General features: G+C 70.9%; 5 protein-coding genes across 7 annotated transcripts; 3 read left to right on the top strand and 2 right to left on the bottom strand.

Moving 5' to 3' along the window:
* Positions 1 to 637: 637 nt before the first annotated feature.
* On the top strand, positions 638 to 5,550 carry DNTTIP1 (deoxynucleotidyltransferase terminal interacting protein 1). Of its 2 annotated transcripts, XM_072879027.1 has the most exons (13): positions 639 to 801; positions 878 to 948; positions 1,200 to 1,296; positions 1,502 to 1,600; positions 2,108 to 2,176; positions 2,544 to 2,600; positions 2,848 to 2,909; positions 3,383 to 3,428; positions 3,905 to 3,963; positions 4,148 to 4,208; positions 4,613 to 4,684; positions 5,059 to 5,114; positions 5,360 to 5,550. In XM_072879027.1, exons 1-13 carry the CDS (start codon positions 715 to 717, stop codon positions 5,496 to 5,498), a joined length of 975 nt encoding a protein of 324 aa, XP_072735128.1. In that variant the 5' UTR covers positions 639 to 714; the 3' UTR covers positions 5,499 to 5,550. The 2 variants fall into 2 exon arrangements, with proteins under 2 accessions (XP_072735129.1, XP_072735128.1); XM_072879028.1 differs by lacking the exon at positions 4,613 to 4,684 and having other exon boundaries at positions 638 to 801.
* A 255-nt stretch (positions 5,551 to 5,805) lies between these two features.
* On the top strand, positions 5,806 to 7,490 carry UBE2C (ubiquitin conjugating enzyme E2 C). The gene is made up of 6 exons (XM_072879030.1): positions 5,806 to 6,194; positions 6,268 to 6,295; positions 6,374 to 6,460; positions 6,631 to 6,835; positions 6,982 to 7,041; positions 7,282 to 7,490. The coding sequence occupies exons 1-6, from the start codon at positions 6,094 to 6,096 to the stop codon at positions 7,338 to 7,340; spliced, it is 540 nt and encodes a 179-aa protein (XP_072735131.1). The 5' UTR covers positions 5,806 to 6,093; the 3' UTR covers positions 7,341 to 7,490.
* Positions 7,491 to 7,780: 290 nt separating this feature from the next.
* Positions 7,781 to 8,559, bottom strand: LOC140659396 (regulator of G-protein signaling 9-binding protein-like). Its single transcript, XM_072879029.1, has 2 exons — positions 8,367 to 8,559; positions 7,781 to 8,226 (listed from the first exon to the last, which is right to left on the bottom strand). The coding sequence occupies exons 1-2, from the start codon at positions 8,557 to 8,559 to the stop codon at positions 7,781 to 7,783; spliced, it is 639 nt and encodes a 212-aa protein (XP_072735130.1).
* An 883-nt stretch (positions 8,560 to 9,442) lies between these two features.
* TNNC2 (troponin C2, fast skeletal type) lies at positions 9,443 to 13,059 on the bottom strand. Its single transcript, XM_072879502.1, has 7 exons — positions 12,792 to 13,059; positions 12,470 to 12,558; positions 10,424 to 10,475; positions 10,162 to 10,305; positions 9,968 to 10,082; positions 9,756 to 9,892; positions 9,443 to 9,653 (listed from the first exon to the last, which is right to left on the bottom strand). The coding sequence occupies exons 1-7, from the start codon at positions 13,057 to 13,059 to the stop codon at positions 9,622 to 9,624; spliced, it is 837 nt and encodes a 278-aa protein (XP_072735603.1). The 3' UTR covers positions 9,443 to 9,621.
* A 36-nt stretch (positions 13,060 to 13,095) lies between these two features.
* Positions 13,096 to 15,212, top strand: SNX21 (sorting nexin family member 21). 2 transcript variants are annotated; one of them, XM_072878801.1, is made up of 3 exons: positions 13,096 to 13,518; positions 13,697 to 13,844; positions 14,155 to 15,212. In XM_072878801.1, exons 1-3 carry the CDS (start codon positions 13,235 to 13,237, stop codon positions 14,824 to 14,826), a joined length of 1,104 nt encoding a protein of 367 aa, XP_072734902.1. In that variant the 5' UTR covers positions 13,096 to 13,234; the 3' UTR covers positions 14,827 to 15,212. The 2 variants fall into 2 exon arrangements, with proteins under 2 accessions (XP_072734902.1, XP_072734901.1); XM_072878800.1 differs by having other exon boundaries at positions 13,099 to 13,514; positions 13,697 to 13,851.
* The last annotated feature ends 30 nt before the right edge of the window (positions 15,213 to 15,242 follow it).

Below are 15,242 nucleotides of genomic sequence, written 5' to 3'. Positions count from 1 at the left end.
CCGGACAGGTCCTGTTCCGAGGTGGAACAGGGCGGAACAGCGACTTTTTAAGGCTTTAGGACTTGGGATCACTTTAGAGCTGACCGTCCATCACTGCATTCACCCATGGAGTCGCGCTTCTTTAGAACCAAGGATTTCTTTATTGCTGCGTGTCCTTACGTGACCTCGCACCGTGCAGGTATGAGGGGGACGGCGGACGCCGAGGCGGGAGGTTCACAATAAGCCACGAGGGACGAACGACGGCGGGGGCGCGGCGGGAAGCGAACGGGGTGTGTCAAACTCGCGACGGCGGGCTCGGCCCGCCTCGCCCCCCCCGGGCTGTCTGCGTTCGGCTCGCCGCTCTGCCCCACCGCCGCCGCCGCGGGGTCCCGGGGGAGGCCGCAGCGCCCGGCAGCCCGCCGGACTCCGGCCGCGTCCTCCAGGCCAGGCCGCAGCCGGCCGGCAGGTCGGAGGCCGCTCGCCCCGCGGCCGCCTCGGGCAGCCGGGAACCGCCCGGCCCCGCGGCCCACCCGCAAACACACACGGCGCGTCCGCCCGCGCCCCGGGCCGGGACTCGCTCCCGCACCCCCCGCCCGGGACCCCCGGCGCCGTTGCCATGGCAGCCCGTCACTTCCGGCGCGCCGCGGGGGCGCCGCGGGCCGATGACGCGCGCTGGGCCCGGCGCTTCCGGTCGCGCGGGCCGGGAGCGGGGCCGGGGCCGGGGCCGCCGCCGCCATGGGCGCCGCCCGCGACGCGGAGCAGCAGCCGGGGCCGCCGGGCGAGGAGGGCCCGGGCGGCGCCGAGGAGCAGGTGGTCAGCACGGTGAGGCGGGGGCCGGGGCCGGGGCCGGGGCCGGGCGGGCAGCGGGCGGGCCGCGGCTGACGCGTGTGTCCCGCAGAGCCCCTGGAACATCATGATCAAGCACCGGCAGGTGCAGCGGCGCGGCCGGCGCTCCCAGATGACCACCAGGTACGGGCGGGCCGCGGCCTCCGCCGGAGGGACCGGGCCGGCGGGGAGCTGGGCCGGGGCTGGGCAGGGGCCGGGCTGGAGCTGGCGGCGGTGGCGGTGACGGCGTCCGGGCGGGACGGACGGGAGGGGGGAGGCTGAACAGAGGGACCGGGCTGGAGCGGGCTGGCTGGAGCGGGCACCAGACCAGGGGAGGCTCGGGGTTAGAGCAGACTGGAGCAAGGCGAACGTCCCCCCGACCGCTCCGCCCTCAGCTTCACGGACCCGGCCGTGTCCATGGACCTGCTGCGAGCCGTCCTGCAGCCCAGCATCAACGAGGAAATCCGCGGCGTCTTCAACAAGTACATGAAGGTGAGAGCTGCGGGGACGGGCCCCGCCGCCCCGTCCCGTCGCGGGCTGCCCGGAGAGAGCTCCGCTTCCCGGCGCTGCGCGAGGCCGTCGCGCCTTTCTCGTGGCCGCTGGTGCGTGGGTGCGGCATGGGAGCCGGGCCCGCGAGCCTGCACCGATACTGCCCGCCTGCTCGGGCTCTAACCCTCTCCGGCCGCCTCCTCTCCAGTTTTTCCAGAAGGCGGCAATCAATGTGCGTGATAACGTCGGGGAGGAGGTGGACCCGGAGCAGCTCATCCAGGAGACCTGTCGGAGCTGCCTGGAGCAGGTGGGCGCTAGCGAGGGGCTCCGCACCCTCCGCAGGGCCCGGCACCCGGCCGAGCAGAGCAGCGCGGCTGGAACACGTCCCTCTTAATGGCTCTGCCGTTAGCCGGGGGGACACCCACGGCCCTCGTGTGGTTGCTGTGCTTTGCTTCATCCTCACTGGGAAGAGGAGAGCAGGCAGGGCCGGGCAGCTCGTGCTGCTGCCTTCCACGGCTGCTGTCGGCACGCATCGCACGGCCGGAGCTTCCCCACAGACCGGCCCCCTGGCACCCGTCAGAGCGTCCTGGGGGGGTGGGATTTTTTTCTTCCACACCTTGCTTTTGTCCCAGTTGCCCAGACTTTATCGCGCCCAGATCGTGCTTTTGCATCTTGCCGTCTGTGAAAGCACTGCGTGGCAGCACTCCGAAAGCAGAGCTGTTACAGGGCTTTCGGGCAGATACGTGAAAGTGGGGGTTGCTGGCAGGTCCCTCTCTGGACCTGGAATCGGGTAACCCTTCTTTCTCTTCTGCAGGCTAAACTGCTGTTCTCCGATGGCAAAAAGGTTGTTCCCAGGTTGCCCCATGAGCAGGCAGTACCAAAGGTAAAAGTTGTTATTGTTCCCAGAGGCTTAAATGACTTGTAAGAGCTGGGAGAAGGAGCAGGAGGGTTGGAATTGCTTTGTTCTCCGCTTCTTCTTGTCTGTCAGTGCACTAGCGAGGAGGCAGAGCCGGGGGATGTTAGGTGAGGAGGGAGCGGTGCCTACAGGGCAACAAAAATCCCAGGCGCAGTCGCTGCTTGTTGCAGTTCGGTGTTTCTCACTGGGACAGAGCCGGGTCGTGTCTCCCTGCACGCTTGTGGTCTCTGCCTCGAGCGCGGCAAAGGAGAGAGCGGCCGGCTGGATGCGTGGGGCCCTGCGTGTCTAGGCGGGGAGAAGGGCCCTGCTCATCCCGCTGCCATTCCTCTTCCAGCGTGCACGACAGACGGATGAGGAGCTGAATCGTCGAGGGAGCCCCATTCCCAAAAAGGTAGGAGGGTTTTCCGCACGAGGGATTTCATGTTTCAGGAAGCCTGCTCCTCGTTCCTGGCCATTCCCACAGTATGAGCGTGCGCAAGTGCACAGGCAGCTTTTGGGGTGTCTCGGAGGTGCTCGCTCTTGTGCCAGCCAGCGTTTCTGCTCGTGACAAAAAGAGCGGCTTCCCTGGGAGGGGGCAGGTAACGAGAGGGTTCTCTCAGCCCGCGCAGCTGAGTCACTGAAGGATTTCTTCCATGCAGAGAAAGGGGCGGCCTCCAGGACAGAGTCTGTCGAACGATCGTGGGGTCTCAGGCATGGCTGCGTGAGTATGGGTCCTGAGCTGGAGCCCCTGTTTCGGGAGGGCAGGGGGGAAATGAGGCTTCCCGAATGGGGATGGGTACAAAACCCTGCGGTCTCTTTCCCCTCCTGCACAAAGGAGGGGTGCAGGGGGAGTGCCGGAGGGAGGGCAGGAGAGTTTTAGGTTGAGCTGTTCCCCCCAGGAGGCAAAGACCTTCAAGGAAGCGGTTTTAAAACATGCCCACAGGGGTGAAAAGGTCCAGATGGACCATGCAGAGTGCGCAGTGTGAGACACGGGTGGCGGTGGGATCTTGGCTGCCGGGGAGAGGAGAGCGTGCAGCAAAGACGAGGGTCCAGAGCTGGGCACCGCAGGGGAACGGAGGGTGTGAACGAAGGCAGGTCTGGAAGGGCCAGGGCTCGATCCCTGCTGCTGGTGCTGCGGTGGTGGCTGCGCTGGTCCCGCAGGACTCGTTCTTACTGCATTTTCCTTCCCCTCAGGTGGAAGCTCAAAGTCTCTGAGCCCGTGAGAAGGGATGGACCAAAGGTATTGGCTGGCCGACACTGCTGGGCTCACCCTCTCCTCCCCTTTGCTTCTGCCAGCAGAGCCCTACTGCTGCGGGAGCGGAGGACAGCGCCGAACTGTGCTCTGCCCCGACGGGCCCCTGCAGTGCAGGAGAGAAGCAAGAAGAGGAGCGAAGTGCCTGGAGGCCTTTGCTTGTCTCCCCCAGGCGCTGAGGCCTGTAGCTCTGCGGCGTGGTGCCGCTGTTAGGAGACCTGGGGAGAGCAGTAGTAGCCAGGAGGATCCCACACGTGTTTCCCACGAGGGAAACTACTTAGGTCAGCCCAGAGGGAAGGTAACTTCCCTCCTCTGCAGAAGCCCGGAGGTCTGTGGCCAGCTCCCTCCCTCCCTCCCAGGCCGGGGGCGGTTCCGAGGTTCCCCATCAGAGAGCTGAGGCTCGTGCAGCATGGGCCAGCACCAGCTTCGTTTCTAATGTTGCCCCTTTTCCAATTGCTCTGTAGTGGGATCCATCCCGACTGACTGAAACCACAACCTTTGTGCTGGGATCTCGAGCAAACAAGTAAGGAACGGCCCTGTCGATGGAGGGTGGTGTCTCCAAGGCAGGAGCCCGTAAGACTCCTCCCGTCACTTCGCTTCTCTGCCTCGAAAGCAGTAGGAAGGGCTTGGGGAGGAGAGGAGGTGTCCCTGTACCACCACGGCCGCCCTCCGCACAGGTGTAACACCCCCTCATGTTCCTCTTTCAGAGCTCTCGGGATGGGAGGAACAAGAGGGCGACTCTACATCAAGCATCCCCACCTCTTTAAGGTCAGATGCCGCAGCAGGATGCTTCCTTCTTCGGGGTTTGCTCAGAAACGGTTTCTGATGGGAGTCGGGACCGTGTGCTTCAGCTCGCTTGTCTCCTTCCTCCCCCACGCCCTTCCGTGTTACCTTAGAGCACGAGCGCGCGCAGTCTGGCTAGCACACCGGAGCATAAGTTAACGGCGTAGCGCAGCCTCCGAGGCGGCGGGTTTGCTCGGAGCCAGGGCTTGAGGTTGGAGAAGCAGCAGGCAGAGCTGAGCCCTCCCCCGGCAGCCCCCCGCCGGGCAGCACCGCGGGGGGCGACGGGCTCGAGGGAGCGCTGGCGCGGGGCGCAGCGTCCCGGCAGGAGGGTGGTCAGAGCGGAAGGTCTGTTGCCTGTGTTCAGCTAGGTCCTTGCTGCTTTATTGCAGTACGCAGCCGACCCGCAAGATAAGCACTGGCTGGCAGAGCAGCAGCACATGAGGGCCACTGGGGGCAAGATGGTGAGTACGCCCGGCCTCGCGGCTCCTGCAGCCGGCGGGAACCGCGCAGAGACCCACCGCAGGGCTAGGACGGGCGGAGGAGCAGCGAGCCAGGGCGCGAGCGGCGCGCCGCGGGAGAGGCGGCTTTGGCAGGAGGCTAGGCAGGGCGCGCGGAGGCAGAGGCGCTCCCGGGGCACCGCGGGGGGCCCCGTCCGCTGCCCCTCGGGGTTCGGGCGAGGGCGAGTAGCGCAGGCCGGGAGGCGCAGCCGGCTCCCGCGGGAAGCAGCGGCTCTGCGCCGGCCGGGGACGGGGCTGCGGCGCTGCCCTCGCCGCCCCTCGTGGGCGCCGGAGCGGGTGCGCGGCAGCCCTGAGGTGTCGCCCGCCTTGTGCCGCAGGCCTACCTCCTCATCGAAGAGGACATTCGGGATTTGGCTGCCAGCGACGATTACAGGTGAGGACCGGAGCAGGGGTGCCGCGTGTGCCCCCACGCCCGGGGCTGCTGCCCCAGGGGCTTCCGCTGCGCCCACCCTTGCTGCTCCGCTGCGGGGGGACCCCGTGCTGGTGGGGCCCTGCTCGGTGCCCAGGGTCTGGGGGCTCGGTGCCCAGGGTCTGGGGGTGGGGGTGCCGGCTGGGGGTGGGTGCCGGGGGTCCGTGGCGGGTGCCGGCGTCCCTCCGTCTCACCCCGCCTCTCCCCAGGGACTCCGTCGACCTGCGGCTGGAGGAGCTGAAGCCCTTCGTCCCGCCGGCGTGGATGACGGAGAAGATGCAGAAGCACATGGAGACGCTTCGCCGCGGGGGGGGCCCGCCGCCCCCCGAGGACCCCCCCGAGCCCTGAGGCCCCGCCCCCGAGGGCCCCCCTGGACCCCAATAAACCGCTTCGCACTCGCCTCCGCCGCCTCCTGGGGAGGGGAAGGGAGGGACGGGCAGGAAAGGGAAGGGAGGGACGGGAAGGGGGTGTCTGGCCCTTTAAGGGCCCCCGGCACCCGCGGCTCCGCCTCGCGGGGCAGTGACCAATCGCGGCGCTTCCGCCGCGGCGCCCAGCGGCCAATCCGCGGCCGCCGGCGGTTACCGTGGCAGCCGCATCCCCGGCGAGCGGCGATTGGCCGGCTCGAACGCGGCTGCGCGCTGATTGGCGGAGGGGCCGCACGTTGGAAACATTCAAACGGGGCGCGGGAGCGGGGCGGGACCGGACGGGAGAGAGCGCGCGGCCCCGCACCGCACCGGCACCGGGACCAGGCCGGAGCCACCCCTGCGCCGGCACCGCCGCTTCGCACCGGGGAGCCCCGACCGCCGCTCGGCACCGGGAGAGCCGCAGCGGGGTCCGGGTCCCGCGCCGAGCGCAGCCGCGGGCGGGAGGGAGCGGAGCCCGGTGCGGCGGCCGCCCGGTACCCGTGAAGCGGGTGCGTCGCCCGGCGCCCTCGGGAGCCGCCATGGCCTCGCAGAACGCCGACCCCGCCGCCGTGCCCAGCGCGGCCGCCCGCAAAGCGGCTGAGGCGGGGGCCACGGCGGCCCGCGGGTCGGTGGGGAAGAGGTGAGCCGGGGCCGGGGCGGGGGCCGGGGGCTGCCCCGCCGGACCGGCCCGGTAACGTGTGCTTCCCCCGCAGGCTGCAGCAGGAGCTGATGGCGCTCATGGTGAGTGGGGTCCCGGGGCCGAGCCGGCGGCGGGGGCGGGGGGGGGTCCCGGGCCGCCCTGACGCGCTGTCCCCGCAGATGTCCGGTGACAAGGGCATCTCCGCCTTCCCCGAGTCCGACAACCTCTTCAAGTGGATCGGGACCATCGACGGCGCGGCCGGCACGGTGAGCGGCCGGGGCCCGGCACGGCGGGGGGACCCCGGGCTGGGGGGGGGGGCGGGTCCGCCCTGCTCCCCGCGGGCTGAGGGCCGTCTCGGTCCTGCCCGCGGCCCGGCTCCCCGGGGGCTGGGGCTGCCCCCCGGGCTGCGGCCCCCGCCCCTAACTCCTGCCCTCAGGCCTACGAGGAGCTGCGGTACCGGCTGTCGCTGGAGTTCCCCAGCGGGTACCCCTACACCGCGCCCACCGTGCGGTTCCTGACGCCCTGCTACCACCCCAACGTCGACACCCAGGGCAACATCTGCCTCGACATCCTCAAGGACAAGTGGTCGGCCCTCTACGACGTCCGCACCATCCTGCTCTCCATCCAGAGCCTGCTGGCAGGTGGGTCCCACGGCCGCGCTGCAGTGGGGTGCTGGGGGGGGGTGGGGGGGGTCGGCGGTGGGGATCCCCCCGCCCCAGCACAGCCCTGGGTGGCAGGGCTCAGGGGTCCAGGGCACACTGCCCGCTGACCCAGCCCCTGTCCGCAGAGCCGAACATCGAGAGCCCCCTGAACACGCACGCCGCTGAGCTCTGGAAGAACCAAGCTGGTGAGTGCCCGGGGCGGGTGCCCTCCCTTCTCCCTTCTCCCTTCTCCCTTCTCCCTTCTCCCTTCTCCCTTCTCCCTTCTCCCTTCTCCCTTCTCCCTTCTCCCTTCTCCCTTCTCCCTTCTCCCTTCTCCCTCCGGGGTGGGCAGCGGTGCAGCCCCCCAGCCCCGCTGCGTCTCGCTGCCTGCCGAGCCCCACGGCTGCCCCGGGACCCTCAGCCCCCCACCCCCCCTCTCTCCTCAGCCTACAAGAAGTACGTGCGGGAGACGTACGCCAAGCAGACCAAGAGCCAGGAAACCTGACCCGCGCCGCCTCTCCCCGTCGTACCTGGGCCTCCGCCCGCTCCCTGTCCGGCCGCTCCCCCCGGCTTTCTGTATCATAGGCTGTTTGTAAATTAATTTTGCAGTCCGAGCCACAGTTAATGTATAAATAAATGCACGTTTATAACTCTTGTTCTGGGGGGGTTTGTTGCAGCCTGGCTCCTCGTGAGTGCCTGCAGGCACCTTCTCTCGGTCGGCCTGGCCCCAGGGGCCCGCTGGCCCCTCTGCAAGCATGGGCAGGAAGGGAGGGACACTGACCCCCGTGGGGTAACAGGGGCTTATTAACACTGAGGGTGCCCGGAGCTGGTCCTGTTCTCTCTGCAGGGTGGGGGCAGCCCCCAACATCGCCTGCCCAGGAGCTCTGCGATACCTGTGTTGGCGGGGGGGGGGCCAGCCCTGCCGCCTCCTCTCCTGCCCCCCGGTCAGAGCACCCTGCAGCAGTGCCCAGCGTAAGGTCCCCCCCAAGCCGCCCCGGCCGTGGGGGCCGCAGTGCCGCCCGTCCCCGCCGGCTGCGTGGCCTCTACCGTCCACAGCGGGATGTTGGCTCTACTCTCCATCTCTGCCAACGTGGCCCTCACCTGCTCGATCTCCTCCTCCAGGCACAGGGCAGCCGGGGGCTGCGTGGGACCCCCCCCTCGCCGGCTGCCCTTGCGGCTGGGCAGCCCCCGGCCCCCCAGCCCGGTGCGCAGCAGGGCCGCGCCGCCCCGCTGCATGGAGAAGAGCTGGCAGAGGTGGTGGGCTCGGCACAGGTCCTGCAGGAAGAGCTCCAGGGAGGAGAGGAAGAGCACCCACAGCCGCTCCAGCTCCCGCCGCTCCTCGGCGCTCGCCGGTGCCTGCCGCAGCCCCGCCAGCAGCGCGCTCCGCAGCCCTGCGGGACGGGGGATGCTGAGCCGGGGCGGCCCGCGGCCCCTCCGCCAGCCCTGGGGTGGCTGCGGGGGGGGAGGCACTGTGGTCGCTGCGCCAGGCCCCCCACCTCCCCGCTGCCGGGGGCAGCAGCCCCCTCCTTACCGGCGCTGAGCTCACGGGCCTCCGCGCTCCTCCTGCGCCGCTCCTCCCGCAGCCAGGGGCCATCGGCGCTGCCCCCGAGCTGCAGCACCAGCTGCCGGTGCCCGGCCGTGGCCTTGCAGAGGGCAGCCTGGGCGGCCGCGCACGTCTGCGCCACCCCCCGCGCGCCGCACGCGTCCCCTCTCCCCGGTGCCATCGCGCCCTGCGAGGACGGGACAGGGCGGGGCCCCTCCGCGGCGGCCCCCGGCTCTCCCGGGGGGCTCGGCTCCCCTCTGCCGCAGCACGGGGATGCGACGGGCTCCGAGCCGTGTCCCCGTGTCCCGCCAGCTGTACGGTGCCGGCCCCGCTGTCCCCACACGTGCCAGGCGCTCCCTGGCCCCCACCCGCCCCAGCCCGGGGAGCGTGCCCCCCTCGTCCCCCTCCGCTGCGCTCCTCCCCGGCTGGAGGGGCTGCGCGGGGCGGCTGCGAGCGCCTGGGGAGGAGCGGGTCCCTGGGGAGCAGCGATGCTCGGCGGGCTGGCACCGACTGTCCAGACACAGAGGCTCCAGTGTCGCCTTGACCCCGTAGGGAGGGGACTGCTGCTGCCCCCCCACCTCATAGCCCGGTCCCCCATGCCCTTCCTGGTGGGACACGGGGGTCCTGGTGCTGGGCAGGCAGTGGTGGCTCCCCGCATCCCCTGTGGTCCCATACCCCTGTCCTGGAGCAGGCAGGAGCAGCCCCCCAGGGCCCCTGGCTCCTGTAGCTTCGCTGCCTGCTGGGGTCCCTCGGGGCCGGGGCCGCGCTCCCTGGCCCGCTGGCGTGTGAACCGGCCGCTCCGCATGGAAAGTCTGAGCTCAGCGCTGGCGTCTGCCCAGCAGCCCGTGGGAACCGCGGCCCCGCGCTGCCCCCACACCCCCCGCTACGGCCCCGTGGGGTGAGACCGACCGGCACGAGGCACCTCCCCGGACATGTCCCCCTCCCTGGGGAGCGGCGCAGGGGGCACAGTGCCACCACGGCCCCCTCCCCACGCGAACCTGGTGAAATCCCGTACCAGCAGCTCAAGCCTTCCCCCTTTTATTGAGGCTCGAACTGAAACCACATACAACAGACCGGAGGAAAAGCTCGGCCGCTGTCGGCGGGGCTAGACCGGGGCCCCGGCGTGGGGCAGGGTCCCAGCCGGTGCGGGCGGCCGGGGGCCGGGCGCTGCGGAGCTGCTGCTCCCCGGGCGGTGGTGGAGCGGGGCTGGGCGCAGCAGCTGGCCCGAGGAATGTCTGGTCCCTTACTGCACGCCCTCCATCATCTTCAGGAACTCTGCAAGAGAGCGGCACCCTCAGCCTGCGGCCATGCCCAGGGTGGGCAGCACGGGTGCTCAGCTGGGGCAGCCGCGGGGCGAGGGCCGGGGCCATCGCTCACCGTCAAAGTCGATGCGGCCGTCGTTGTTCTTGTCTGAGTCCTTCATCAGGTCCTCTATGTCCTCCTCGGTGACATGCTCCCCGGTGGCCCTCAGGATCTCGCCCAGCTCCTCGATGTCGATGAACCCGTCCGCATTCCTGTAGGAGGGTGAGGACAGGATGCGGCCACGCTTACCCCTGCGGGCAGGGCGGGCAGGCATCGCCCCCACTCACCGGTCGAAGATGCGGAAGCAGTTGGCCAACTCCTCCTCAGACTTGCCCTTGGCATCCTCTTTCATCTGGCGCACCATCATCACCAGGAACTCCTCAAAGTCGATGGTGCCGCTGCCTGCGGGGAGAAGGCTGAGCGCGGTCAGGCTGCCCACCCGGCACCCGCTGCCCACCGCTCGCCACCGATGGCTGCTCACCGTCCTCGTCCACCTCCTCTATGATGGCGTCCAGCTCCTCCTTGGTGGGGTTCTGGCCCAGCATCCTCATCACCGTCCCCAGCTCCTTGGTGCTGATGTCCCCGCCGCCATCCGCATCAAACATGTCGAAGGCGGCCTTGAATTCTGCGGGGAAGGGGGGTCAGGGCCGGGCAGCGTGCGGGACGGGGCCGCGGCAGCGGGACGGAGCCTGGCCCCGTGCCTTGGACAGCTCTGGCCCCTCTCCCTGCCGCCCCCGGCTCACCCGCGATCATCTCCTCGCTGAGGAAGGCGCGGGCTTCGGCCTGCTGGTCCGTCTGCAAGGCAAGGGAGCAGGGTCACTGCGGCCACCCACGGCGCGCCCGGGAGCCCCTCGCAGGGGTGCGGGGAGAGCCCCTGCCCAGCTGGAGGACGGGGCCGTGCCGAGCCGAGCCATCGCCCCCAGCAATCCACGTGGCTCCGGTGCCCCCTGCGAGGGCGGTGGGCTGCGGGGAGCCGCCTGCCCGGGGGGCTCCACGGGGCAGTGGCTGCCATCCTCGTGTGCAGCCTTGGCATCCCAGGCATGCAGTGCTATTTTTGGGATCTCCTCGGCTCCCCTTATAGGGATCAGTGGGGCTGCGGCCACGGGCACCTGTCGGCCCCGATCGAGTTTCTCCTGGAGGCGCAGGCCGGCTGTGGAGCCGACAGCAACGCCGTGTCGCATGACCCAGCACTCGGCTTTCAGCCACCCCCTGCCACCGCTGCCTCCGTGCAGCCCCAAGCTCTGGCCGGGGCTGAGCCAGCGTCCCCGAGCACCCGCACCCCTCGGGCAACTGCACGGTCCCTCTCCGGGGCACGTCCCACGGGGACCCTGTGCCGCCCTGACCCTCCCTGCCCTCATCCACCGTGGTCAGCCTGGCCCTGGGGACCATCTCCCCACCTCCGTGGAGGTGCCTCAGCAGCCCGGATCCCCCGGGCGCGTGCAGCGCCCGGCGCCTCCTGCCCTGCCGGGTCTTGACCCGGCACGCAGCGCATGGCACGCAGCACGCGGCACACAGCACGTGGCACGCGGCGCACGGCTCGCAGCAGCATGGGGGCTCTTACCATTGAAGTCATTTCTGCTGCTTCCCTCCCCCAGGGAGTCACCACCTCCTGCAGCAGAAGTCCCCAGAAGCTCCCTGGTGTCCCTGGCACCCCAATTTGTAGCGTCTCCGCCGCACGGCGTGCCCCCAGCCGCTGGGCCCCCGGCCCCGGCAGCCTATCAGCTCCCCGGTGGCAATCCAGCCCCGCTCATTGGCAATGGGCGCATTTTACCTAATTTAGCCAAAGCGTTATTGGCCAAGAGCTGGGGATTAAATGTGGGTCTGAAGCTGGGATAGAAATTCAAGCCCTCCGGGGAGGGACACTGGAGTCTTGGCAAGTGGGTGGCCCTGCTTCCCCCAGCACCCCCCCGCCCAGGGCGGCTCAGCAAGGAGGGGGTTAAAAATAGCCCCGGAGCCACCAGCATCACCCCGACAAGGCGGCCAGGGCTTCCTCCTGTGCCGAGCTGTCTGCCCCCACGCCGTGGGCACAGACCATCGCCCGCTCCCCTGCCGAACCCGCAGCCCTGCCTGGGCAGGCTCCCAGCACGGGGCCAGGCTCCCCAGGCACAGCGTCCCCTCCCTCACCCCCGCAAGACCCCGGGGGCTCCAGCTCTCCCCACCACCTCCAGCCCCCTCCCTTCACCCCCATTTTCTGCTAGGGTGGGCCGGGGCAGAGCCTCGTTGCAGCAACCCGCCCCAGACGAGGAAGGGGCCCCCGGCAGGGCCTGGGGTGCGAAGCCCCTGAGGGGACGTGGGGCATGCCCCCCCGTGGTACGGGGTCCTCAGTGCCGTTGGCACCCGGCTCCGGGGTCTGGAAAAGGCCCCGTCTTTTCATGCTGCCGGGAGAGTGGGAAATCTGCCCGGGTGCCTCCTCGAAGGCTCTGCCCTCGCACAACCGCAAGCCCATGCCAGCCACCTTTGCCAGGGCGCAGCTGGGGCTAGTGGCTTTGGGGACACGCTGGCCAAGTGGCCCGTGCCCCACGGTGCTCCGAGGGGGGTGCACGGGGGGCTCGGGGCTGCAGCGGGGCGAGGCTGACAGCAGCCTGTCCCGCAAGGTCCCGGCACCAGGGACATCCAGCAGGTTCCCTGGCCCCTGGTTTTGCCGGGACCCCCGTTCCTCAGGCGGGAGCTGGGGACGGCGCCAGCCCAGCCCCCCGTGCATCCCACCCTGCCCAGCAGCCGGGCAGGGAGGGGCCGGGGTGGCTCTGGGGCCCCCCGGGCCCTGGGTGCAGAAGCCCCTGCAGACCCACCCGCGCCCAGGGGACGGCAGGGGTCCGAGCCCGGGCAGGGCGCAGCGGGCGAGCAAGCGGCTGAGCGATGGCAGCAGCTGGGCTGGTTCCTCGATATTAATAGACATTCCCAAGAAAGCGGCGAGGAGGGAGCGGGCGCGGTGCTAAATAAGGCAGGGCGAGCCCCGGGGGTGCAGCCCAGCTGCACGGGGTGCGCGGCGAGGGCGGCCGGGGGCGAGGGCTCCGGGGTGCCAGGGCGGCCCAGGGGATGTCCCGCAGGGGATGTCCCGCAGGGGCTGCGGCACGGCGGGACCGGGAGCCCGGGCGTGGGGTACCACGGTACCGGGGTATGGGGGTATCGGGACGCCGGGACCCCGCAGCGCCAGGCGCGGGGGTGCGGGGCTCCCGTGGCCCAGGCAGGGGGACCCGGGGCCCTGCCGGCACAGCCCGGGCGGGGGACAACGGCAGCGGCGGCCGGGCGGGGTCGGGGCCGGGCAGACCCGCCCTGACCCGTGCCGGGCCGTGCCGGCCCCGCCGCCGCGATCCGGGTTCCCGGCGGAGGCGGAGCCGCGCATGGAGGATCCCGGGACGAGCCGCGGCGGAGCGGCCATCGCTCGGCAGCGCCCGGCTCGGCCCGGCCCGGCCCGGGCCAGCACCGTACGGACCGGGCCGGCCCCGCCCGCAGCGGGGACGCGGCTGCACCGGGCCGGGGCGGGGGCGGGAGCGGGGCCGGGGCTGCGCGGGGTGGTCCGGGCCTGACGCCCCGCGGCCGCGGGGCCGGGCGGGATGGCCGCCCGCATCCTGCACCGCCTGCGGCACGCCCTGGCCGGCGAAGGCGGCCGGGAGGAGCGGGCGGGCGGCGGCTGCGAGGCCGAGGAGTTCCCGGAGAGCTCGGAGCTGGAGGACGACACGGAGGGGCTGTCGACGCGCCTCAGCGGCACCCTGAGCTTCACCAGCCACGAGGAGGAGGAGGAGGAGGACGAGGAGGAGGAGGAGGAGGGTGCTGGAGAGGAGCTGGGGGAGCCGCCGCAGCCGAGGGGGTCAGCGGCGGGCGCAGAGGACGGAGGCAGGTGCCGGGGCCGCTGCCGCTGCGCCGGGGGGGCCGGGGCGGCCCCGCTCCCCGGGGCAGCGGCACCCTCGGGGCGGGGGAACCCAAGCGATGGTGGGGGCCGGCGGCCCGGAGACGTCGGGGCGCGGGGAGAGCCCCGTCCCCGCAGCGGGCGGGCTGACACCCCTCTCCTGGCGCAGCGTGGGGCCCCGCGGCCGAGCGCCCCGGCGGCAGCCTGCTGACCCGGCAGCTGCAGGAGCTGTGGAGGAAGTCGCGGGGCAGCCTGGCACCGCAGCGGCTGCTCTTCGAGGTCACCAGTGCCAGCGTGGTCAGCGAGCGCTCCTCCAAGTACGTGGTGAGTGGCCCGGCGGGGCTGAGTGGGCGTGGGGTGGGCGCGGGTCCTGCTCCCTCCCGTGGCAGGGGTCCCACGGGGCTGGCGCTTATTTCTCTCTGTCTTTCCCCGTGCTGCTCGGACGGTGCTGGCGGCTCAGATGAGCCTCAGGTAACTATCGCCGATGGGGGCTGCGGCAGCCCAGCCTGCTCCCTCCTGCCTGGGCAAAACCCCCGCGGCCCCTCTGCGGCCGCGCCCCCAGCTCTGCCCGGCCCCGCGGGAGCAGCGCGCCCGTGGCACCACCCTGACGCCCGGCTCCCCCCGCAGCTCTACACCATCTACCTGATCCGCTCCGGCCGGTTCGACAAGGCCCCCGCCGCCATCGCCCGGCGCTACTCGGACTTTGAGCGGCTGAACCGCCGCCTGCGCTGCCGCTTCGGCTGCGACATGGCCGGGGTCGCCTTTCCCAGGAAGAGGCTGCGCCGGAACTTCACCGCCGAGACCATCGCCAAGCGGAGCCGAGCCTTCGAGCAGTTCCTGTCCCACCTGCACTCCATCGCCGAGATCCGCCGCTCCCCCGAGTTCCTCGAGTTCTTCTTCCTGCAGGACCTGCGGGCCGCGCAGCGCCTGACCTGCACCGGCATGTACCGCGAGGCCCTGGCCACCTGGGCCAACGCCTACCGGCTGCAGGACCGGCTCGGGGTCTGTGGCTCCGGCCGCTTCCTCCTGACACTGGCCGGGCTGGCTGTCTGCCACCAGGAGCTGGACGAGCTCGGCGAGGCCCACGGCTGCTGCGAGCAGGCGCTGCAGCTGCTGGAGGCCCAAGGCAGCCACCCGCTGCTGGGGCCCTTCCTGCAGGCCCACGTCCACCTGGCCTGGAAGGTGGGCAAGGACAAGCGGCGCTCGGAGGCCCGGCTGCAGGACCTGCAGGAGGCCGGGCCACCCCTGCAGCAGCAGCCCACCCTGAAGGAGTGCCTGATCAAGGAGCCTCTGGAGTGAGCGTCCCGCCGCCGGCGCCCGCGCCGGCAGGAGGGCAGGGGGCTGTGCGGGGCTCGTGCCCGGGGCGGCCGGGAGCAGCCAGGGTGACGCCACGGGTGGGGATGGGGCAGGGAGGGAGCACGGCCCACGCCCGGGAGCTGCCTCGAAAATGCACTTTCTCTGTGGTGAGTCCGTCCCGCGGGGCCGGGTGCTCGCCGCCTGCGCTGCCGGGAGCCGGCTCCCCCGCCGTGGGGGGCTCCTAGAGCGGATGGGACTTTAGCTGGAACATACTGGCACTGCGTACGGGAGCGGGAAGGCTTCTGGCAGGGTCCGGGGCTCTTGCCAGGAACTTCCCATAAAACTTATATAATAAAAAGGACTTTATTAAATAAAGTCTTGGTAGGAAGAAGGGCAAGGCGCCTGCTGCGTTTGTTCAG

Source organism: Ciconia boyciana, chromosome 14 (assembly GCF_034638445.1).
Source record: "Ciconia boyciana chromosome 14, ASM3463844v1, whole genome shotgun sequence".
Classification (NCBI taxonomy): Eukaryota; Metazoa; Chordata; class Aves; order Ciconiiformes; family Ciconiidae; genus Ciconia; species Ciconia boyciana.
This window is presented reverse-complemented; position numbering and strand designations above follow the sequence as displayed.